This window comes from Narcine bancroftii, chromosome 4 (genome assembly GCF_036971445.1).
Source record: "Narcine bancroftii isolate sNarBan1 chromosome 4, sNarBan1.hap1, whole genome shotgun sequence".
Taxonomy (NCBI): Eukaryota; Metazoa; Chordata; class Chondrichthyes; order Torpediniformes; family Narcinidae; genus Narcine; species Narcine bancroftii.
The window spans coordinates 24,028,861-24,053,350 of NC_091472.1; the positions used below are offsets into that span (position 1 = coordinate 24,028,861).

The 24,490-nt window shown below is 44.0% G+C and overlaps 1 protein-coding gene across 6 annotated transcripts in view; it reads right to left on the bottom strand.

Moving 5' to 3' along the window:
- The window catches only part of ltbp1 (latent transforming growth factor beta binding protein 1), a 408,702-nt gene that overhangs the window by 157,562 nt on the left and 226,650 nt on the right, over nucleotides 1–24,490 (bottom strand). For all 6 annotated transcript variants that reach the window (XM_069930946.1, XM_069930944.1, XM_069930947.1 and 3 more), the window contains 6 exons: nucleotides 23,724–23,814; nucleotides 23,104–23,202; nucleotides 10,970–11,095; nucleotides 10,518–10,640; nucleotides 4,348–4,467; nucleotides 3,057–3,176 (listed from right to left, as the gene is read on the bottom strand). In XM_069930946.1, the coding sequence (XP_069787047.1) occupies nucleotides 3,057–3,176; nucleotides 4,348–4,467; nucleotides 10,518–10,640; nucleotides 10,970–11,095; nucleotides 23,104–23,202; nucleotides 23,724–23,814 (679 nt within the window). The remainder of the gene's footprint in view (nucleotides 1–3,056; nucleotides 3,177–4,347; nucleotides 4,468–10,517; nucleotides 10,641–10,969; nucleotides 11,096–23,103; nucleotides 23,203–23,723; nucleotides 23,815–24,490) is intronic.

A 24,490-nucleotide genomic window follows, 5' to 3' on the forward strand; every position in this document is an offset into this window, starting at 1 on the left:
AGGATGGTGAGGCAGAGAAGTGCGCCAAGGTCAATATTGAATTCCAACTGGACGGCACTTGACATAAAACCAGAAGTAGTTAAAGCATCGATTCACAGACGTGGAACCGACACACTAGAGCAGGACATCCGTTTACCATTAATCCTGAAACTATTCACAGTCTGACAGACAAAGTCCTCAGAAAAAGCAATGCAATATGCTGCATGAATAAATAAATAGCCTCAGGCGCACGTGCTGTGCAGCAGGGACAGCGTTCCCCAACCAAGATTTCAGAGCCCAGTTGACATGGTCCTTTTCTCGTCATCGCTTCCCATTCAAATGATAAACTACGGAGGCTTTTACATTGGTGTCAAACCTTGCCGTTGGCACATCACTATAACTCTCTTGCAAATATAAGTACGTAGACATAATTTCACTGCACTGGGAAACAAAATACGCCAATACCCCCAGACTTAACAGCACATGGTGCTTGTTAAAATGAGTAGCAAAAGCACCGGGATTAAGCACTTGGACACAGTGTTAAAGTAAGCACAAAACCTAGGAAAGAATTTACTGAAAGCAAAACTATGGCAATATCAAATAAATCCAAGTAACATTGCTCTTTCATTACATGATGGATGTGGAGCTACTGATGGGAAAATAAATGGAAAATACTGCACAAGACAAGTCTAAAATTATGACAACAGTAAGTGTTGGAAATATCCAGCTGGTCACGCAGCTTCTGAGAAGTGAAGAACATAATTGGCATCTCAGATCGATAATGCTCCATTGGTAAATTAAACATTAAATATCCACAGATTTAAAGACATTTAACCCCTTTCAATTTGTCTCTCTACGATTGCAACATCTCTGCTTCTTTCCTTGAAGTCCATTATAATGTTTCACTGATAAATTCTCAATAAGTTCAAGGTCATCCAAGCAAGGAGTGTGGTTATTTTCTGAAATCTACTTTTAAAGCCTGTTCTCAGAACATGAAGAGCAGGTACAAAGAATTGAAAGCGGCACAGCTATTATCTGTAGAATCAAGCTCAACATTTTACTGAGAGTGAATCGCTGTCCCAAACCAGGCTGCAGACATTTAGTATTCCTGATATAACAAACAGGTGCTTTTTTTTTAGACATATAGCAGGGTAACAGGCCCACGAGCTGTGACGCCCAATTAAACCCAATTAACCTACAGCCTCCGTACGTTTTGGAGGGTGGGAGGAAACTGCAGCACACGAAGCAAACCCACACAGGGAGGGAGAGACCTCTTTACAGACAGTGCCGGATTTGAACCTGGGTGCCTGGCACTGTAATAACGTTGCACTAACCGCTACCCTAATGGTCATATTTCTACTTTAAACAAATGAACCAAGTCACTTAATATTTCAGAGAGTAGTGCTATGGATGTGCTCAATGGAATCAATGGCAAGGGAACCATCAAAATACAGTACCTCTATTGTATGGTAGAGAATGCTGTTGCGCTGGAAACCTGGTACGAACCCCTGCTCACCTTGAGCTGGGTGCTGCTCTACTGGGATCTTGGGACCAATTACTGCCTCTGCAGGCTCACCCATGGCATTCAATCAGCAGATCATTGTAGAGAGGCCGCCTGTGAGGGCTAGTGCTGTGCAAACAGGTGGAACAGGGCAGCCATTTAGCATTGCACAGTGAGTGCGGCCATTGCTGGAGTCTCAATGCAACCCGCTACACAACCTTTTAGACCAGCTGGATCCTGAAGGCCCCCTTCCACCTCCGATAGGTGGTGCCAAGCGTAGAGTTTGCTGTCAGAGAGAGACCTGGAAAAATCTGGGAGTCAGCAACTTCCATCACCAGGAGGTGGGTGCAAGAGACATAGGGTCCAGGTAGTCAGTCAACACAAGGAGAAGGCACTACCAATCCAAAATGGCCTCAAGCCCCGCATCTCGAGTAGCAACGTCTTTCACCTAAAACCTTTATCTTAAATCAACACCCTTTCTGCTGAGGAAATAGTCCTTCCCATGAACTTATTGAAGCCCTTCAATGTCATTATAAAGCACTCCCACATCTCCCTCCCCTGCAACTTTGCTAGTCTCTCCTTTTAAGTGAAATGCCTCACTAATTATTTCTTGAGCATTCCCTCCCAGAACAACAAACGGCACTCCAGCTGTGGCCCACCACGTGTCTTAAACATCTCTGGCATGAACTCCCTCTTCTGGTATTTGAGGCATCAGCTAATTCTGCCTGGCATTCAAGTGCCTTTAAACTTATCTACCCATCCTTCAGCCTTCAGGGATCTATGACCATGAACTCCAAGGTTCTTAATTCAGTTTTGTTGACAGTCTGGATGTCCCTCTTCCAATGCACAGCATTCTATTTGGTGTTTTCCTCCCTAGCTAAAGTTGATTTACAACATTTGGAAAGCACCTGACAAAATGCTACAAGTGAATGTTGAAATTTACCCCTTCAGAAACTGTTTGATGCATATCACATTCTTTCTGCTAAATTTCTATTTCATCTTTTAACTCAAAAACAATTAAAAAAATAACAGTTAGAACTCTACCCCTGTTGTCTGCTCCACACTCAAGTTAACTTTATGATCTCGAACGAGCTCTTTTCTTTGATGTTTTCTTTCCTTTCATGTGTTTATAAAGCATCTTTAGTTTTTATTTCATTAAACCTGCCAACATACTCTTTGCCAAGTCAATGGAATTGAATGGCCAAGCTGAATAAAAATGGCACCTATTAATGTCAAGTGACCAAAGAAAATATTTCTCCATTCTACACCTTTCCTTGCTGAGATGATGGACAATTGACAACATAATTTATAAGGCAATATCTTGAGGGTTTGTCCAGTCTACTTAATCAAGGAAATGTGCTTCATGGAGTCAATCCAGTCTTTCTCACAGGGGACAGTGCTTCAGTGAAACAGGTTTGTAATCCTAGCTCCCACAAATGCAGGATTGCTGAAGCCAAAGTTGAACAGATAATGCTCAAAGGAATGAAGATTTCTCATGTATAAAGTTTCAAGTCAGAATGTTTCTTGGAAAAATCTGTACAGAACAATCAGTGTGAAGTCAGACTACACTACGTACCTATGCACTGGCCATTTCTGCCTGTGTAGCCTTCTGGGCAAGTAACACACTCATAGGAGCCAGGGCTGTTAATGCATCTTCCAGATGGACATTTGTTGGAATCCTGGCATTCATCGATGTCTGTAAATTTAAATAGATCACACAGCAAAGGAACTCAATTTAAATATGGTTCAACTTCAAATTGCACTGTTTTATAAATTGCAGAAAAGGGTGACAATGTCTTATTTCCTTGATTGCTAGTCCAGCACTGCTCCCTTCTTAAAGGGCATGATGGTTACAGGAGACCATGAAAAGGAGGTCCCTGCTTGTCATCAACTCCAGCCACACATGATCCCCAATGATGTTCATTCAAAACGTGACATTAATCGCTCAACCAACATGACTGAATAATGCATCATCTGCTCATTAATACTGTTTATGACACTTGCTGTGTGGACGTTTGCTGCGTTTTCCACATTACGTTACACATCTCTGTTGGCTCCGTCACATTTCCAGGCCTCCTATGTTTGTGCAAGGTGCAATAGAAGTGCAAGACTTTCTAATACTTTTGGCCTCTCTTCCTAGGCAGTCGCGTGCAGCTGTGTTGACGCTAACTCAGTGCTTCCTTCAGCTTCGGGGCAGAAGCTGCCGCAGACATGGAGTTAAGTAGCAGCTGCTGGGTCCGAGGTTAATACACCACATGCTGGAGAGACACTGCAGCATGAGCACTTCGTCAGGTATAAGCAAACACAGGTAAGTGCCTGAACAAAAAGGTGGGGGGTGGGGGGAGAGGAGGGAGGAAGGCGCGGCAGGTAGGAGAATACAAGTGGGAAGGGTAGAAGAGAAAAAAAGCTGACAAGTGACGCAAAGAGAAAGTAGCTTGCTGAGAGGAGAGGAAAGAAAAGGTGGTGGAAACATGGAGGCACATAATCGTTGAGCTCGATACCACCCTCGAGCCTCTTATTTCAATTCTGGCACAGGATAATGGACCAGCATGCCTTTGGGTTTTTTTTTTCCAGATAACATTCGTGGATTGATTTTCAGTTGCTCCCTCTTGGCTTCAGGGCAGTAGCATGGGACAAGAAGTAGTTACCCAGAGACAGGTAACTGTTGTGACATTTGTGTGATGGAATGATTATTTCTTTTCTGTATCAAACCCTTTGCCTGCTATTCCATCCTGTGTCCAAATGATGTGAAATCAAAAGCTATGAGTATACATTCTGTCCTGCAGCCTGACTGTCCGGTAGCACAAGCAAGCACTCAAAGCCATTCAGTCACACAGGGTCATTTCAAAAGCGGAAAATAGGCTCACCTTCACACTGACCGCTGTTCATTCTGTACCCGGAGTCGCAGTACTGGCATCTATAGGAGCCTTCAACATTAATGCAATGGCCTTCTCCACAGATATTAGGTCTCAGGCACTCATCGATATCTTGAAATTAGACAGCAAATCGTTGAATAATATCACACGTATATCTGGCAACCTCTAGTCAAACACAAAGAAACACAGAGTTATCGAAGCAAGGAAGGAGCTCATTTGGCCCATCTATTCAGCTCCGTTCTGCAGTTTTTTCAACATTGCTTGCAACTTCTATTTCGTTTAAAGGCCTATTTGATTTCCTTTCAAACATAATTACAGAGTCTGCTTGATCTCCCACTGGATGAATAAGTTTTTCCTCAGTTTTCCCCGGCCCTTTTGCCAATCTCCTTAAATTTACGGACACTGGTTCTCAACCCTGCCGCCAATGGAAACAGCTGCTCTTTAATGACATGTTCAGACCCTTGATGGGCATCTTTCAAACTTCAAGTGCCATATTCTTAGTTCTCCAGGCTACCTTCAACACTCTCTCTCTCTCTCTCTCTCTTGGACCTTTATATCATTCCTTGACCAGAATTGGACACAGTACTCTAAAAGTGTCCATTTATTGAATAGATGAAGTCATGAATCATATTCAGTACAGAAGCAGGATCTTTGGCCCAACCAGTCCACATTGACCACCCATTTACACTAATCCTGCAATAATCCCAATTTTCTATTCTGTCCCATAGATACAAGCCCTCCTCTTCATACCATAGGCCAATTTGTCTGCAAAGTCACATATCTCTGGAATATGGGGAGAAACCGGAGCTCATCGATTAAATCCATGTGGTCACAGGAAGAATGGGCAGACAGCATCTGAGGTATGGTCTCGGGCACTGTGAGATAGTAACTTGATCATCAATGCCGCATTGAGCCGCATTGTTCTTCATGCCCACCTTGCAGGGTATCCTGTGCTCAGATTATACTGGACAAAGAAAATTTTGCTTCATGAACACTTTTTGAGTGTATTTGGGGAACTGATCACAAAAATCACCTTAAAATTTTCCTATCACATAACATTTTTCAGACATAACCTATTTCTGGGATTTCTTGTCATATTTTGAGTCGACTTCAAGCAGACAAAACTATGAAGAGCAGCATGTCATTGAAAATTCATTTTCTGCATTCGCATGTGGACGTCTTCCTGTCTGATCTTGGTGCAGTCAGTGATGAACATGGCGAAAGGTTTCACCAGGACATTGCGACCACAGAAATGCTGTATCAGGGCAACTGGAATCCATCAATGTTGGACACTGACACGAGAGGCTTCAGATGTTGAGTACAAATGAAAATCAGCTGCAGAACATTTTTAGGTCCGTTGAATTCACGTATCATTTGAAAAAAAAATTGTCCGATGTTAGAGTTATACAAAATGGAAGCAGGCCCTTCAGCCCAACATGTCCATGCTGATCCAGATGACAACCTACACTAATTCTATTTGTCTGCATTTGTCCTCTAAATCTTTTTGATCCATAGATCTATCCAAATGTCTTGTAAATATTGAAATTGCCCCTGCCTCCACCATTTCCTATGGCAGCTGGTACTACACACTCACTGCCCTCTGTCTGTAAACTTCCCCATCGGATCACCTTTCCTCTCTCATCTGTGCTCTCCAGTTTAGATCCATACCCTGGGAAAAAGAGTGTGGCTATCTACACTGTCTATGCCCTTCATGATGTTATTAACGTTTACATCTCACAGCCTCCCTTGCTCCAAGGAAACAGACCCAGCCTATCCAATCACTCCTCATAACTCAAATATTCCAGTATAGGCAACATTCCTGTGAATCTTTTTTGCACCCTTTCTCTCACATCCTTCCTACAGCGTGCCAACCAGAATTACCGTACACACAACATGCCAAGTGGGGCCTAACCAATGATTTGCACAACCGGAATGTAATCAATACCTCATCCAGTGAAGGCAAACATGCCTTATTCACCACTCTCTTTCCCTCCGTTGCCACTTCGGGGAACTATATATTTTTACCCCCTAGCCTTGTTAATACACCCTAGTATCCAGCCATTAACTGTGCAAGTTCTGGCCTGGTTTAACTTCCCAAAAGTCCACTACTTCTATCAACGAAGTCCAGAATCCCAAGCATGTTCAGCAAAAGCATATTTCTACCCTGTTCTTCAAAGAACTGTTTGTGGTGGAACACGGTAGTGCAGGAGGTGGTCTCACTACACTGTACAGTGCACCCGAGGAAGTACTGCGAGCTCATAGCACAACCTGCTCAAACTGCAGGAGTAAGGGGCACTACGCCAAGTATGCTGTTCTAAACCTCCCCTCAGCAGCACCATGTGCAGACCATGACCCGCATCACCATCTTGGATCAGCCGACTTCTGGCGTCATTTCCGGCGGCTAAGAACCGAACGGTGGGAACAGGAGGAAGATGACGCAGAATGACGTCACGTTCAGTGTCTCTTCCTGATTCGACTGTGTGTGATCCATGGGGGCGGCCATTTTTGGGATCACCAGGGCAGCCATCATGGCGGCAGCTGTCTCAACACTACAGCAGCAGCAACTCTGACAACGTGCTAACTCTGGCCTCCATCGTGCTGGAGCAGAACAGGTCACACCAACTGGAGCACTCTATGATGGACATAGAGATAAATGGTCTCACCATGGGCGGCCTATTCGATACAGGGAGAACAGAGAGTTTTATGCACCTGAGCATGGTCCAACGCTACTCCCTTGCAGTATCCCCTGCAAAGCGTAAAGTAGCTCTAGCATTTAAATTCCACTCCACGGAAATCCACAGATGCTGCACCGTAACCCTAACCATGTGGGGTACGAAGTATAAAAACTCAAACTGCTCAAGATGCCCCACCTCTGCGCACCAGTCATACCAGGGCTGGACTTCCAATGCCAACTAAAGAGCATACTCCCCTCACTGTCAGAAACAATCAATTCCTGGATGATCCACCTACCTCTCCAAACGTGGCCAATTAGACACCGGAACATCGTCCAGGGCACCCGACCTGTAGTCTGGCCGCCCTCCAGGTCCCTCTGCCTCCCCTGGACCAGAGCATCACCCCTAACTGCAAACAAGTCACCACTTAAAGTAGGCGATAGAGTCCCGGGGACCAAGCGTTTATAAAAGCTGAAGTAAGGCGACTGCTAGCGGAGGGCATTATAGACCCCAGTAACAGCCCCTGGAGGACACAAGTGGTGGTGGTTATGAGTTGGGGGAAGCCAGATCATCAACAGGTTTACCTTGTTGGACACCTACCCCCTCCCCCACGTAGCCAACCTGGTGAACGAGATCACCCTGTACTAGGTCTTCTCTACCATCAATCTCAAGTCGGCATATCACCAGATCCCAATCAGCCCAGAGGATCATCCGTACATGGCGTCCAAGGCCAACGGCTGCCTCTACTATTTCCTATGGGTCCCATTTGGCCTTATGATTTGAGTGTCTGTGTTCCAAAGGGAGATGAACCACATGACAATAAATTAAAAGCCACATATTCATATTTGGATAACATCACCATTTGTGGGCATAACCAGGAAGAACACGATGCGAACCTGCAGAAGTTCCTCGCCACCACTAAAGCCCTGAACTTAACATACAACGAGAAAAAGTGCATGTTCTGCACTTCACATCTGGCAATACTGGGGTATGTGGTGGAGTATGGCATCATTGCCCCCAACCCCGAGTGCATGTGCCCCCTTCTGGAACTCCCACTGCCCCAAAACCTCAAGGCCTTGAAAAGGTGCCTTCTCGTACTATGCCCAATCGTTCCCCAATTATGCAGAAAAGGTCCACCCTCTGGTGAAAATCACTATGTTTCTCCCATCAGCGGAGGCCCAGAAGGACTTCGAGACCATTAAGGATGAGATTGCCAAGGTGGTGATGCACACCATTGATGAATCCATCCCTTTCTAAGTGGAGAGCGATGATTCTGATTTCAACCTAGCTGCCATGCTGAACCAAGCAGGCAGCCCCATGGCATTATTTTCCTGGACCCTCCAAGGCCCCAAACTTAAGCACTTGGCCATTGAGAAGGAGGTCCAGGCTATAGTGGAGGCTGAGTGCCACTGGAGGCACTATTTGGCCAGCAGACCATTCACTCTGCTGACAAACCAGAGAGCCGTCACATTTATTTTTAACAATAAACAGCGGGGAGGAGATCAAAAATGACAAAATCATGAGGTGGAGAATTGAACTGTCCAGCTATGAGATCTTGTACTGGCCTGGGAAACTCACTGAGCCACCGGATGCCTCATTCGGGGAACCTGCGCCAGAGCACAGGTAGATTGCCTACAAGTCCTCCACAGTAGCCTCTGCCACCATGGGGTAACCGGGCTCTACCAATTTGTGAAGGTCCGCAACTTCCCCTATTTAGTAGAGGAGATCAGGGAGTTGACCTGTAATTGCTCAGTCTGTGCGGAACAGGCTCAACTTATCAAGGCCAGTCGCCCCTTCGAATGTCTCAGTATGGACTTCAAGGGCCCCCTTCCTTCCACAAATCAGAACGTGTTCTTCCTGAATATCATGGACAAATACTCATGCTTCCCATTCGTCATTCCCTGCCCAGGCATGACCATGCCCATGGTCATTAAAACCTTCACCAACCTCTTCACCCTGATCAGGAGTACTCATTCATGAGTGAGGAATTGCGGCAATAATTTCTGGTCCAAGGGCATAGCCACAAGCAGGACCACCAGATACAACCCCCGAGGGAAAGGCCAGGTGGAAAGGGAGAACGGCACGATCTGGAGGGCAGTTCTCTTGGTTCTCACATCAAGAGGGATGCCCATATCCCAGTAGCAAGAGGTGCTACACACCACCGGGATCCCACTCAGTAGTACTACGAACGCCACCCCACATGAGAAACCGTTCTCCTTCCCTAGGAGGTCAGCGTTGGGAACTACGCTGAGGACCCCAGGGCTGGTGCTACTCCGTAGACACGTTACGGCCCACAAGGCAGGCCTGCTGGTCAAGGAAGTGCGCGTCCTGCAATGTGAACCCCCGATATGCCCAAGTACAGTACCTGGACGGACAGGAAGGTTATTAAAGCCTTTAATCACTCGCTCCGAAACTGCTTGTGGTTATTGATCGCGCTACACTGTTTATCTCTATTCCTGCATTCTCTTTGAAATTCTATCCAAAATATTTAGCGTTACGCCTTTCTTTGATAAATTTCATCTACCGTGTGTTTGCTCATTTCACCTTCCTGTTTATAAACTTAAGTTTATTACTGCCTTCCTCAAGCATGCTTCTTACATTAGGGTAAACGCTGTACGTAAATCCAGCACTCCATGACATCCAGGAATCTACATCAATTTAACTACACACACAGCTAGAGTTACATACAGGTCTAAGATTTCACTTGCATCATTCATGACCAAAACAGTAGTATTTACTCTAAACAACCAAATATTACAATTATAGTTTATTAGACCCTTTTCTGTCAGGACCAGTTTCTGCTGTCATATTGGGGTATCTGACCACATCAAGGGGTTTAACTTCAATAGCAAGTGCAATTTAAATTCAAAGCTGTCGACAGCTCCTTTAAAATAGACAGGTTAACAACTGGGTAAAAGCAAAGAGCTGAAGGGTTTAATACCAATGTATTAGTTAGTGTGGTTAAAAACTGTGAACATTGGAACTCAGACCTCTACTAAGTAGAGTAGACATTTCTACATTCTTGCTCAAGAGTAAATCTCTCCACTCGTGTTTTATTTGCAAATCTCTGGAGAGGAACTGGGCTGGTGTTGGATTTACTTCGAGAAATGTTAACATTATCACGGCAGTGAAATTAGCAACTAAATGAAAAATGACAATTCTCAAAAGAGAAATCTGGGATGTCCTACAATTCTCTTTCTCTCTCTCTCTCTCTCGTCTTTGGCAGAATGACACAAGCCTGTCCACCATCCCTATAAAGGAGATTTCTGTTGAACATAATGGTCAGGGAGTGGGAAATACATTGGGTGGCAGGGGGACTGGAGAAGGCGGGTTGGGGGAGGCAATATTATGTCCAATTCTTCCTCAGTGAATTGCCTTACAATTAGGACACTGGCAAACGACTTGCAGAAGTTTGAGGTTTTGAATCTTTTAAACTAGCATCCCCGTGGCCATCACATTAGATCCTGCTAATGAAATGTGCGGCATTACCTATGCATTGTGTCCCACCATCCGATGTAAAACCTTGGTGACAGATGCATTGAAAACTCCCTTCGGTGTTCTTGCAGTGCCCATTGGAGCAGAGCCGTGGATCCTGGACACATTCATCCATATCTGTTAAAACCAGACCATATTCATTAGCAGGATAAATCACCTCAGCCCTGAATTCAAGTCAAGTATCTGATCTGCAGAGTCTGGCCTCTGTTAAACACCCATCTCCTACTTCCAAAGCCCCAGGCAGAACCAGAAAGAGCGCACCACAGAAACAGCAAGGTAGCATTTGTGTGCATCCAAGGTAACTGGGGATCTTAAATTACTTAACTGATGAGCTAGCCACAAAACACCACATGAAAGCAGCACTATTTCATTTCGGTTTCTAGTGTGCCAACAGTCGCTCGATATAATGACACCCAAAGAGAAAGATCTGGGCCGTTGATTCTTACCAATGCATGCTGTTTGCAAGGAGTCGAGGTGGTAGCCAGGATCGCAGTTACATGTGTAACTCTCTGGAAGATTGATGCACTGTCCTGGTCCACAGATTCGAGGGTTAACTGAACACTCGTCAATCTCTAGAAAAAGAACATTGCAACTTTAGATAAATCAGTGATAAAGATTCATTTTCTATTAGTCTGTTCCATATTGTTGCTAATATATTGAGTTTCATGCTCATTATACATTTTTCATGATAAACTACCTTCTCATGTCCAGAGGGGAACTGGAAGAAAGTTGCAAAATAGCAACTCAACACCAATTAAACTAACAAGGAATAATTTAAATTATGATAAAAGGTCTCTGTTGGGAAAGATATCAGAGGGTAGTGGTGAGTGAATTGCATTCTCACACCACTTAATCCAGATTTCCCCTTCATCTCCCAACCATCCTACTGAGCTCCTGGTAGCTCTGCAATTTTTTTTTATTGTGGCCATTTGACTTTGCTTTCAGCTTCAGTTCAAAACAAATGCTCCACTGACATGGAAGTTCATCCACAGCACTACCCATCATCAGAGATGAAAGGCAAGCTGGCACAGAGCACCTGTACATAGCTGATTCATTCAGTGCAAATGGATGAACGGAAAATGTGAGCTAACAGAAGGAAATTTACATTCCTTGTCCTCTTGTTGAAATAAACTGCAGTGGTGCATCTGGACCCATATCTAGGCCAGTCAAGAATGGCTGGCTTCCAGTAGCTTTCAGGTTCCTTTTAATGATGCCAGCTTTATAAGATTTATTTAACCATTCAAACTTGTCGGATTTCATATCAGAATTTAGACTCGCACCTCCAGGCCAATAGGCAAGATCTCAGAGTACATGTCCAGTAAACTTTTTCCTGGCGTGACAATAGCTAACATCTGTTTAAGGTGAGTAGGGGAGGCATCAGAGGTAAGTTCTTTACGCAGAGAGAGGTGGGTGTCTGGAAATGCATTGCTGGGGTTGGGGGGTGGAGGCTGGCACTACAGGGGCATTCAGAAGACTCAGATATGGGTGTAAGGAAGATAGAGGGGGTGAGGTAGGGAAGGATTAGATTATTGTGGAGTAGGTTTACATAGGTTGGCACAACATCATGGGCTGAAGGGCCTGTACTGTGCAGTAATGTTCTAACCACAATACTACCACATCATGGCCCTCAGAATTTCAAATGAGCAGGAAATAACCCCAATGTTTGTTTTGTTGGGCTGTTTACGAGCCGCAGGAATCAAGGAATTCAATTTTTAGTGCGTTTTATGAACTCGCGTGAGGCTTTGTTGAGGGAACCTTAATGAAAACCCTGAGTCCGCTGGGCGTTACAATGTACACCAGCTGCTGAAACATTTATTAGTGGGGAAAATGTTATTAAAGATGTGATGGCGGCACATCTGGAAAGTGGTGAATTCATTGGTCAGAGCCAGCGTGGTTTTATGAAGGGAAAATCGTGTCTGACTAATCTTACTGAATTTTTTGAGGATGTAACTAGTAGAGTGGATAGGGGAGAACCAGTGGATGTGGTTTACTTGGATTTTCAGAAGGCTTTTGATAAGGTCCCACACAGGAGATTACTATACAAACTTAAGGCACACGGTATAGGGGATATGGTATTGAGGTGGATAGTGAATTAATTGACAGATAGGAAGCAAAGAGTGGGAATAAACAGGTACTTTTTGGAATGGCAGTCAGTTACTAGTGGGGTACCTCAAGGCTCAATGCTTGGACCCCAGTTATTTACGATATATATTAATGATTTAGATGAGGAAATAGATAACAGCATTTCCAAGTTTGCAGACGACACGAAGCTGGGTGGCATTGTAAGCTGTGTAGAGGCTGTTAAGAGTGTGCAGGATGACTTGGACAGGTTGGGTGAGTGGGCAAATGCATGGCAGATGCAATATAATGTGGATAAGTGTGTGGTTATCCACTTTGGAGGAAAGAATGGGAGGGCTGAGTACGATCTCAATGGTATCCAATTAGGAAAAGGGGAGATGCAAAGAGACCTGGGTGTCGCTGTGCATCAGTCATTAAAAGTGGGTATACAGGTGCAGCAAGCAGTAAAAAAGGCGAATGGTATGTTGGCGTTCATATCAAGAGGATTCGAGTACAGGAGCTGAGAGGTATTGATGCAGTTGTATAGGGCCTTGGTGAGACCTCACCTGGAGTATTGTGTTCAGTTTTGGTCTCCTTATCTGAGGAAGGACATCATTGCCATGGAGAGAGTGCAGAAAAGGTTGACCAGATCGATACCAGGGATGGCAGGTCTTGCATATGAAGAGAGGCTAGAACAACTGGGCTTGTACTCGCTGGACTTTAGACGATTAAGAGGAGATTTAATAGAAACGTTCAAAATTCTTAAGGGATTTGACAGGCTAGATGCAGGAAGATTGTTCCCAATGTTGAGCAAGTCTAGAACCAGGGGTTGCAGTTTAAGGATAAAGGGGAAGTCCTTTAGGACTGAGATGAGGAAGAATTTTTTCACTCAGAGGGTGGTGAATTTATGGAATTCTCTGCCATAGGAAGTGATTGAGGCCGGTTCCATAGCTATATTTAAGAGAGAGTTAGATTTAGTACTTGTGACTAGGGGGATCAGGGGGTATGGAGAGAGAGCTGGAACAGGGTACTGAGTGGATGATCAGCCATGACCAAAATGAATGGTGGTGTAGGCTGGAAGGGCCAAATGGCCTACTCCTACACCTAGATTCTATATTTCTATTATCTTCTGAACCATCTGTAAGTTCACACAGTCAAGTGTTCCTTCACTTTGAAAGACCTGATTCTCATCAAATAGACTGAAAACCCCACCAGCCAAGCTCTTGTGCACGATGTTTTGAACTGTGTGAAACACAGAAGTCTGTAGATGCTGTGATTGTAGTAAAAGCAGAGAAATGCTGGAGGAGCTCCGCATCCGTAGGAGGTAAATATGTATAACTGAAATTTTGGGCCTGAGTCCTTCTTTCTTGATCTTGCATACCTTGTCACGGTCGCGTGCTTACCTTCGGCAGGAGGGGTTCCGGCCCCCGCTGATGGCGTAAGCGATGCATGCGATGTGCGGGGGTAATAGCATGTGTGCGCAGGCCGTGTTAAGCATCAGTATATGGATGACGAATCTCAGACGCAGGAGGAGGAGTGAGACCATCGGGATCACCCATGTGGCAGTGAGCCATTGAGAAGGTCAGAGGAGTTTGGGTGGGTGGTGTTTGGGGAGCTGAAGAATGCAACATTGTGTCTAGTGAATAATAAAAAAGAAAGTCGACTTCATGCTATGCTGAAAGAAACGAGTGAGGGTATGTTTTATTTGTTTGTAAGCTGTGGTAAATCAGTGCTGTTACAACCTCTATAAGGTCACACCAGGACCTTATAGAGGCTGTGAATCCTGGGTCACATACAGAAAGCAAGAACACCGCCTTAACGCATTCCATTTCCGCTGCCTCAGATCCATCCTCGGCTACTCATGGCGCAATATCCAAGTCCTGGAGAAGACTGGAAGTACAGACCTCTACTCAATCATTCGTGCTTGCCGCCTGTGGTGGGCTGGCCACATTGTCCGTATGGAGGATGGCCGACTTCCCAAAGATGTCCTCTACGGTGGGCTACCAGATCTCCCTGCCTTGTTAGCTGCCCATGTCTTCGCTAAAGACGTAATCAAGTGCGATCTCCAGTCATTCCATGTCAACCATAATGTCTGGGAGGGCCTTGCAAAAATAAAAAATTGCACTGCCTGGTGTTCCGCGATTTGCAGTGGCATATCACAATGCACCAACAGCTACAAAAAGATCTGTGAGGGCAGAAGAGCTACAAGGCACCATGTTCATCTTCGCTCGTGAAGGGACGGCCCAAGATGATGGTGGTCAACCACTCAGCCTGCAACACTCCACAGGAAAAAAATCCCAGTTTGCCCAGTCTCTCCATATAATTCAAGCCCTCCAGACCCAGTAATATCCTTGTGAAGCTTTTCTGCATTCTCTCCAGCTTAATAACATCCTTCCTGTAGGTGGGTGACCAAAACTCTAAGTATGTTCTCACCCACGTTGTGTAAAGTGGTAACAAGGACATCCCAACTCTTGCACTTAGTGCCCTGACTGGCAAGGGTGCCAAACCACATCTTCACAACCTTAAGGGGCCACCGTCAGAGAAGAACATGTTTAGGTCTCTCTGTTCGGAAACACTCTTCAAGGTTTACTATTTACTGCCCTGCTTTAACTTACCAAGATTAATGACGGCACATCAATACAGGGCTGGGTCTCGAAAAGAATAGGCAACGCATTCATCAAAAATTTCTTAACGACACACCAATCAATCGGTCTATGGCAACATGAGACCCAGAAACAGAATCAGACAGAAGACAGTTGCATATTTTCAGACATTCCATCATGGGCATGCAGATGTAGCACTGAGAACGGCCCTCCATGATTGCGTACAATAAAAATATCTGTACATCTTGTTCTCTTGGCAGAACCTTGGGCTGTAGAGTGAGATGCACATCTGGGAATTATCTTTCAGGTTTAAAAAATATATCAGGAAATGTTTGGATACATAGGAACTCTAATTGCCTCTAATGTTAATTTGAGGCCAATTTTGCAATTACTTACAATATCCATTGGGAACCTCAGACAGATTCATGTTTGTACACCAGAAGAGTCACAGACTGTGGGCGTGGGATTCTCTGATGTCCATATTGCACAATCAAAATGGCCAGCTCGCAATATATCATGCAGAAATCTCTTTTAATTTCAACTGTTGTATTTGCCTATATTCCTGGCTTTGCCATGGCAACAATAATTTACAAAATTTTAAGAAGTTATACTAGAATTAATCATATATAGCACAGATACATTTAAGAGTAAACTATGTACATTTTAAATTTAAATTTAAAATAAACATACCTGTGGAGAACTGTACTCAGTTTTACAGAGTTAGATGGGTGGAAGGTGGAAGACTGATGAAGCAACGAAGAAGACGGAACAACCCATAATCTGTAATTCATGCCATGCACTTCGACAATTAAACATTCAACACTACTATCACTAAGAGGTCAGCAGTTGAATGCAAAGGTGTAGGGGTGGCCCCCCTAGCTCTCGCATACCCTCGAATGCTATCGGGTCGTAAAGTTTCGGAGTTGGATCATTGCAGTCTAGGCTGTATAAAGAGCTGCTGCAATGTACTTGAAAAGGGGAAAGGAAAAATATCAATCAAGACTTTGCAATTACATTGGACATGGGACAAAGTGATGAACACTTTCAAGACCCCAGACACAAGGCTTAATAGTCTCTATTTGTGTGGCAGGAGCTGCTTTCAACGGGGACAAGACATTGTACCGCTCTCAGCTGCCACAAAGAAACTTCAATCCACAGCTGAGTGATAATCCTGAAGTGCCAGACCCTTTGTTGTATGGTGAACAGCTCGCATTTGGTCATCTTCTCTGATGTAGCCCCAAAGAGGACGAGGCCCCACTGAAATTTCCAGTGGGGTTTGTTAACCCTCATGGAATTGGTTGATGGCATTTTCACCAGGATCATCTAGAGCAATGGTTTTTAATCTGCCCCCTAACTTACATTCCACCTTAAGCAATCCCTATGCCATAAGAGCTCTGTGATTAGTAAGGGATTGCCTAAGGTGGAATGTGAGTGGAAAGAAAAAGGTTTGAAAACCACTGCTTTAATTGTACCTAATTGACTCGTTATGTGCACGGTTCATAGCTCCAAAGGAAATGGGCCAACGACAATTTTTCTCAAGCAAAATATTTCAGTAACAATTGGGTCAAGAGCAGTGGTTCTCAACCTTTCCTTCCCACTCACATCCCACCTTAAGCAATCCCTTACTAATCTCAGAGCTCTTATGGGATAGGGATTACTTAAAGTGGAATGTAAATTTGGTGGGGCAGTTTGAAACCACTGATCTAGGGTCTATAGTTCTACTAGCTTGTGGGGTGGGGAGGGCTGTACTCAAATCTTCCAAGGTGCTGAAACTCCACCTGATGTTTTTAGTCGACTGTAAACTAGATAAATATACAAGTGATAAACAGTGGTTCCCAATCTCTTTAAACAAAATTTCTCCAATCATTCTTGCTAAAATATGTACCACCCCCACGCCTGCCACTCTGGAGATAGCACAGCCCTCTCCTTTTAAAGAACAGAGTCTATCCCAAGAATTCTCATGCGGAGTTCTCTTTTTTTTATACTTTGTTCATGAGCTTTCTAATAATTCCATTGGTGGGGGAGTCTAGAATGAGGGGACACAGCTTCAAGATCCAGGTAGTAGATTTAGGATGGAGATAAGGAGGAACTGCTTTTCCCAGAGGGTGGTAAATCTATGGAATTCACTACCCATTGAAGTAGTGGAGGTGTCTTTAGTAAATATATTTAAAACAAGATTGGATAGATTTTAACATGGTAGGAATATGGGGAAATGCAGGCAGATGGAGATAAGCTTATCATCAGATCAGCCATAATCTCATTGAATGGTGGAGCAGGTTTGAAGGGCCGGATAGCCTAACCCTGCTCCTATTTCTTATGTTCTTACTGTCCTGCCATAGCCCAATTGCTCTTTGAAGTCCTACTTGTGTTGAGAAGGGGTATCCATGAGGGTTCAAAGGGTGTAAAATAGCCTGCACTGCTGAGAGCTGCTGTTCCTCAGCTGAATTGGTTAAATATATTTCCACTTGATTCCAGCTAATAATCTAAGCATTTCTCCCAAGACTTAGGCGGGACAGAAATGATTCGACCTACTTCCCACACTTATACTACCCTACACTTTGGTTCCTGTAATGAAGACAAAGGCACGTAAGAAAATAGTCATCCAGGTTCATGGCTCCTGACTCTCTGGTACATCAGCAGTTCTTCTACAAAGCAAGGACTTTGGCTCGCACTTGTTATGTGAGGAAGTTGGGTGGGAGTGTGTGTGTGTGGTGGGTGGTGGGGGGGGGGGGGGGTGGGTGGAAGGAAGACAACTGTAGCTTAAACAAAAGATGTAGGAGAGTCTAAAATTTAACTTCGCTTTCAATTTCTCCCCCCCACCTCCGCCAAAAACACACAAATGTAAAGCACCACAGGGAATCTGAAAATTCTAAAAATAATCAGGATTCACAGAGCAAGGAATGGAAATGTTTCAGCTTAATGAGGAGAGTCATTGCATGGAATATAAACTCTGCTTCTGTCCCCACAGATGCTGCCTCGCTGACTAGAAAAATGTTGTTGGGAGTTGAGTACTTTCATTATTGAACCAGTTAAAAACTTTAATAAATATTATTTCCAAGATGGTAGAAGCTGATTTCGGCCATTTAAACCCCTGCCACCCACCCAATTGCACCCAAATTAACCTACAACCCATGTACACTTTGGAGGTGGGAGGAAAATAGAGCATCCAGAGGAAACCCAAACATGGGAAAATGTACAAACTCCTGAAAGACAGTGCTGGATTCAAACCCGGGTCACTGATGCAGTAATAGCGTTGAGATTACCACCAGGCGAACTGTGCCGCCCTTTATTTACAGTTGATGCATCACATTACTCCTGATAAAACATTCAAGAGATCCAGGGCCAAAACGCAGTCGGAGCTGGCTAAATTGGTTGCAAATTTCATTTGAAATGACTACTCTCACTGCAATAAATTGTACAACAAAGTCTACTCTGACAATGGGGCTTCTTTCCAGTGCTGCAAAGAACCACTATGAAGGGAATTGAGTACAAGTAGCTTAAAAATCAATCCCATCTGCTCCTGTAGAACAACAGAACCATAGAACAATACAGCATAGAAACAGGCCCTGTGGTACTTCTAGTCTGTGTTGAACTATTATCCTTCCTAGTCCCATTAACCTGCAGTCCAACCATTGCCTTCCATACCACTTCAATCCATATACCTGTCAAAATTCTTCTTTAAAATTAAAATTGACCCTGCTTTCACCACTTCAGCTGACAGCTCATTCCACCACTCTCTGTGTGAAGAAGTTTCCCCTAATTTTCCCTCTAAAACTTTCACCTTTAACCCATATCCTCTGGTTTATAGCTCACCTTACCCTCAAGTGGAAAAAGCCCACCTATATTTACTTTGTCTATACCTCTCATAGTTTTAAATACCTCCATCAAATCTCCCCTCATTCTCCTACGCTCCAGAGAATAGTGTCCTAACCTGTTTAACCTTTTTCTTGAAGCTCAGTTGCTGAAGTCAAGGCAACATCCCAGTAAATCTTCTCCACACTCTTTCAATCTTATTGATATCTTGCTTGTCATTAGGTGACCAAAATGGCACACAATACTCCAAATTTGGCCTCACCAATGTCTTTTAGAATTTTACCATAACTAAAAAAAAACAAAATCACTGGAAAAAATGCAGGAGATCGGGCAGCATCTGTAGAGAGTGAAACAGTTAACATTGCAGGACAAAGACCCTTCTTCGGGACTAAACTATTTTCTCTTTAAATTGAGGCGTACAGCACCGTAACAGCCCTTTCCGGCCCAAATACTCCAATTCATCTATAACCCCAATGCATTTTGAATGGTGGAGAGAAACTAGAGTATCCAAAGGAAACCCTCGCAGATTCTGTGAGAACATACAAACTCCTTACAGTCAGTGCCAGATTCAAACCCGGGTTTCTGAAGCTAGAATAGTGCTGCACTCAACACTACACTAGCTATGCCACCCAGCATCATTCTTGTCATGCAATAAAATAGATAAAGTACTATTACCCAAAATGTCCTTTCATCTACCATAAGGCAGACAAAGATTCACCATCAGCAGAAACGCCCAGGGCCACTTACAGTTGGGGCGCAGTAAAGAACTCGAGGGGCTGAGACAGAGTCACTGATCTGCAGGCTTTGATTCACAATGGGCAGGGACCTCATCCTGTGCCGTGACCTGGGCTTTCTGGGGCAGGGTCAAGGTGTTAGAGGCTTTATACAAGGTCAAAATGGGGGTGGGGGGGTGGGGCACAGGTAGAGTCACAGGACGGGGAAGAACCAGGTAATCAGGAGTACAGCAGGTTCACCACAACAGTCAGAGAAAAAGAACCAGCAGAGAACCCACCCAGAGTCGTTGAGGGTCCTTGGACTTGCCTCCAGTGGTCCTGGGCTCAGACGGCCGTACAATCTTCAGTCCAAACCATCGGTATCCTGAGCTACAGATCCAAACCTCTGACACGATCATGAAGCCTCCAGCACCCTCGTCTCCCTCTCAAATCTTGGTTCCGATACCTGGTACCCCTTCCGCCCCATTGAGCCAGTTTCCAACCGCCTGCAGCCTAGTGTGAGTCCCTTGACCTCAGTCGCCAGCAGCCCACTCAGCTGCACGGGTACCTGACTCTTCTGAGCAAGGAATCCATATGCACTTTGTGATACTTTGTTTTCCGTTGACCTAAGCCCATTCACAATTATTTGCTGGTGTGCGGCAACATGGTGGCATCCACTGGAGCAGCAGGCAACTGGAGTTGATGACCAAGACAATGCAGCTGGGCTTGCGGAGAAACCCCACCGCCGGAAGATTGAAGATCAGGCAGACGAAGAGGTTGCCCAGGGCTTTTATAAGATAATTTGCTGCAAGCACCCAAACTCTAGATGGAGAACTGGCACATTCAGGGAGTTGCCAGCAGCATAGAATGGAAAGAAAACGTCCTTGCGCCTTCCACCCCAACCCTATAAGTACTACTTCTTGAGCAAGACCATCGCACTCAGTAACCCATTCGAAGACCCTGGAGGATACTGATAAGATAAGCACTGAGACAAAGGCACTTCATTCATAAAAGAATGTGTACATTTTCACAGTGGTTCAACCTGCAGACCACTTCTGAAAGCTACAGAGGCAGACTGACATTCCGGCAGCCTCTGCGCTGAGATGACGTATCAAAAATATGAGAGAACAGTGATTGCATGCTGCAATTCATAGAGAAACGGAACGTACTGAACTCTCAAAGTGTCAATGGGAAGGGAGATGCAACAGGAAGATGTTAAAATCACCACTAGATAGTTTAATTTTGAAAGTGGCTTCTTAAGTTAACATATGTGCATTTAATAGCAGGCACTCTCCATCAAACAGAGTCAGATTCAACCCTTCTCAAATGTATCTGCAAACTGAAGAAAGTTCCACTTCAGCATTACCATCCAACAATAATTCCATTCTTACAACATTCTCGTCACAGCTGTCTGGAGATTTAACTTTACTAGACAATTTAAATTTTACATTTTAAATTTAGACATACAGCACAGCAACAGGTCCTTTTGGCCCATGAGCCTGTGCCGCCCAATTATCCCAATTGACCTTCAAACATTGCCCCCCCATGTGTGTTTTTGAAGTGGGGGAGGAAACCGGAGCCCCCCCCCAGGGAAAACCCACGCAGACACGGGAAGAACACACAAGCTCCTTACAGACAGCGAGGGATTCAAACCCCAGTCCCGATTCCTGGTGCTGTAACAGTGTTGCACTAACCACGGAACCAATCACGCCGCCCAAGTCATTTGCAAACACAGCAACACACCTAAATACAGAAGGCACCTTTGTAAAACTTGATAGAATCTTTAAATAAACGTTGCTGTGGATGTTTAATAGGAAACCAAATACACCAAACTAATTTGATTACTTTAGTAATCCTGTTTCCTATTAATAGAGCCAAGCTTACTTTAAACATTCTTCACCTTTTTAACTGTAGAGAAACAATGATGGAATCTGAAATGCTGGTTTGACCCAAATACTTTATTTATTTTTAAACTATTAACACCATGAAGCAGGATACACCACAGGCTTTCACAAAAGATTGAAAACGTTAAGGGCTCGTTCAGTGGACTCAGCCATTTTTTAAAAAATCCTGATAACTTACAATTACATGAACATTTATGAGAAATCCGATCCAGAAATTACCTCTGACAATATGTTTGTGTTTATTTCCTGACCACTTGGAGTAAAGGTGGTGATGAAGGAAGTCTATGGTCGGTCACACCAGTTATCAGTCTCCAAACAAACGTATTCCCACAAACCTCCTTGGAGGCAAATGCATGAGGAGGAATGTGGCCGGCAATTATGCTTAGCTCTAGAAACAGAGGAATGATAACTCCCCTTAAAAGGTATAACTTCTACTGTTGCCATTTTTGACTGAAGTTCAGAACTTTAAGGATCCTCATTCTTTCTAAGTGTCCTAGACTCACAATCAAATTATTCAAGACACTGTCTGTAGTTATAGCTCCTTATAGCCAGATACAAGTTACTTAAAGCTGAACATTTTCCAATCAGATAAAATGATTTATTTTCTCAATGCACTCCAACAGTGGAACCATGGCCCAATAAACAAAACCTCTAGTGATTCGTTACAGCCCTGAAGTGGACTGGAGAGCGATTTCTCAAGAAACACAGTGGTCACGTACATGAGAAATAAAGGCTTCAATTAACTTGCAATACGAGTTTGTTCATTCTGAAACTGTATCCTGCCATTGAAACAATCAAGTACATTGTTCCCTTTGGTAAACAGGTCAGATTTGGGGAAATTCAACTCAATGTTAGTAAATTAAGATGAGGAATTTGGAAGGGAGATGGCCGGAGGGTAGATTGACTTTGACCTTCAATGGATCATAACTTTATTAAATAGGTTACTGGGTACATTTGTGAAGTTTTAGTTTATTTGTCACATTGTACCTCGCAGAGTGAAAAGGGTTCTTCTGCAAGCCGTCTAACTTGCTTTCTCCACATAGTATAAAGAGAATCTGGAAAGGATTAGATTCGTTTTTTGAGGAAGAGCCTAAATGTTGAATACAGTGGAATCAACTGAGGAAAAATGGTGTTTACTCAAAAAGTTCAGCTTCTTCAACATAATAATCCTTCACAATTTTAAATGTGCTACACCATTAACCAGCCTGCTGCTTCAGACAATTGCTTTACCTGAGAGAAAATAAGTGTTTATATCCATTAACAACTCACGATCCATGGAAAAACTGGCCCCTGCCAGAATTCCCAGAGAGGAATTTTCTTTACTATCTGCATGTAGTTCCAAAGCAAAGGACATCACCTGAGTCCCCTACCTCTGATGGTGTTACCATAGCAGAAGATCCACCAAAGCATTGGATTGTCCTGAATTTTCCCAATGTGTGCCCAATTGGGAGAAGCAATGGGAGGGAAACTCCTGCTGTGTTTACTGTACCTGCAACTTGAGTCGATGCAATGAAATGAGTCAAGCTGGATGCAGAGACCTCAGGAGCAATGTGGACAGGGCTTGGGGGAGAGGTTTTCTCCACCACTTCTGTGAAAGGCAGAAAAGTATAAACATCAGGAACAAATAGTGCAGATTTTTTTTTAAAGCATAAAGTGTTGATTGTTTCTGCAAAGTGGCTAGAGCCACAAAGGGCAATGACTTTATATCCCAGTCTTAATTCACTCTGATGCCTAACTGAGGAAGAGGGTCACCCAACCTTTGCAGGTTGCCTGTGAATGATCAACAACAAGAGCCTTTGCTATTTCGTGCAACCAAATTGCATAACAGCCTGCTCTTGGGCAGTTCTCCACAAGGAAATGATGGAGGAGAAAAGAGTTAGCATCATGGAGGGGAAGGAAAGTCTTCAGGAATGCTCATTTGGCCTTGTTAAGGTTCAGGAGGAGGTTGTTTCCAAAGCCCAGCCAATGGAAAGTCAATGTTTGACTGAAATATACCAACAGGCATTCAACAAACCAGAAATAGACCCACTGTTATAAACCCTGTTGCTACACAGAGAAAAGAAACATCAGTCTATGGTGTTAGGTGGTTGTGATAAAAAGAGAACATACCAGGGAAGTCAGAGTCGATCTGTATCGTACTAATACTGGGAGATAGCTGGGGGAGACTTGATTCTGCAATTTGCTTCTCCTTTTCAAGTTCCTAAATGCAAACAAAAAAATTTTTTAACTATTATTTTAAAGGTTTACAAGTTTTGCACAATTGGACCCATTAAGGGAATTGTTTGAATGTGGTGTTCCATTCCTTCATTTTTCACTGTCCTTATCTATTAGCGTTAGATCGGCAGGAAAGATTGTGAACCTAAAGCATTTTATCTACTTTTCACTTGACTCATGTTGATTGAACTGCTGAGTTCCTCCAGCATTTTATGGCTCAGATTGCCCATCCCTCACTCTCTGTCCTTTAGTTCATCCTTTTTTTTAATATTGCTTCTGTCACACATCTCTTCCATTTCTATTTTACCTAACCCCATCCTGCTTTTCTTCTTTCTCTCCATTCCTGTTCTCTTTCCCTTTGTCGTTCGCGATATGATGACAACGAGCCTCCAACGATGGCACAGTTATCATTGAGAGCAGCATGGTTAGCGGTTAGCACAACGCTATTACAGTGCCACCCGACCAGGGTTCGAATCTGGCACTGTCTGTAAGGAATTCATCGTTCTCCCCATGTCCATGTGGGTTTCCTCTGGATGCTCTGGTTTCCTCCCCCCCCCTCCAAAAATGTGCGGGTTTGTAGGTCAAATCGTGCATTTGTGTGGCAAGGGCTCATGGGCCAGAAGGGTCTGTTACTGAGCAATTGAATTAATCTCTTCACTATT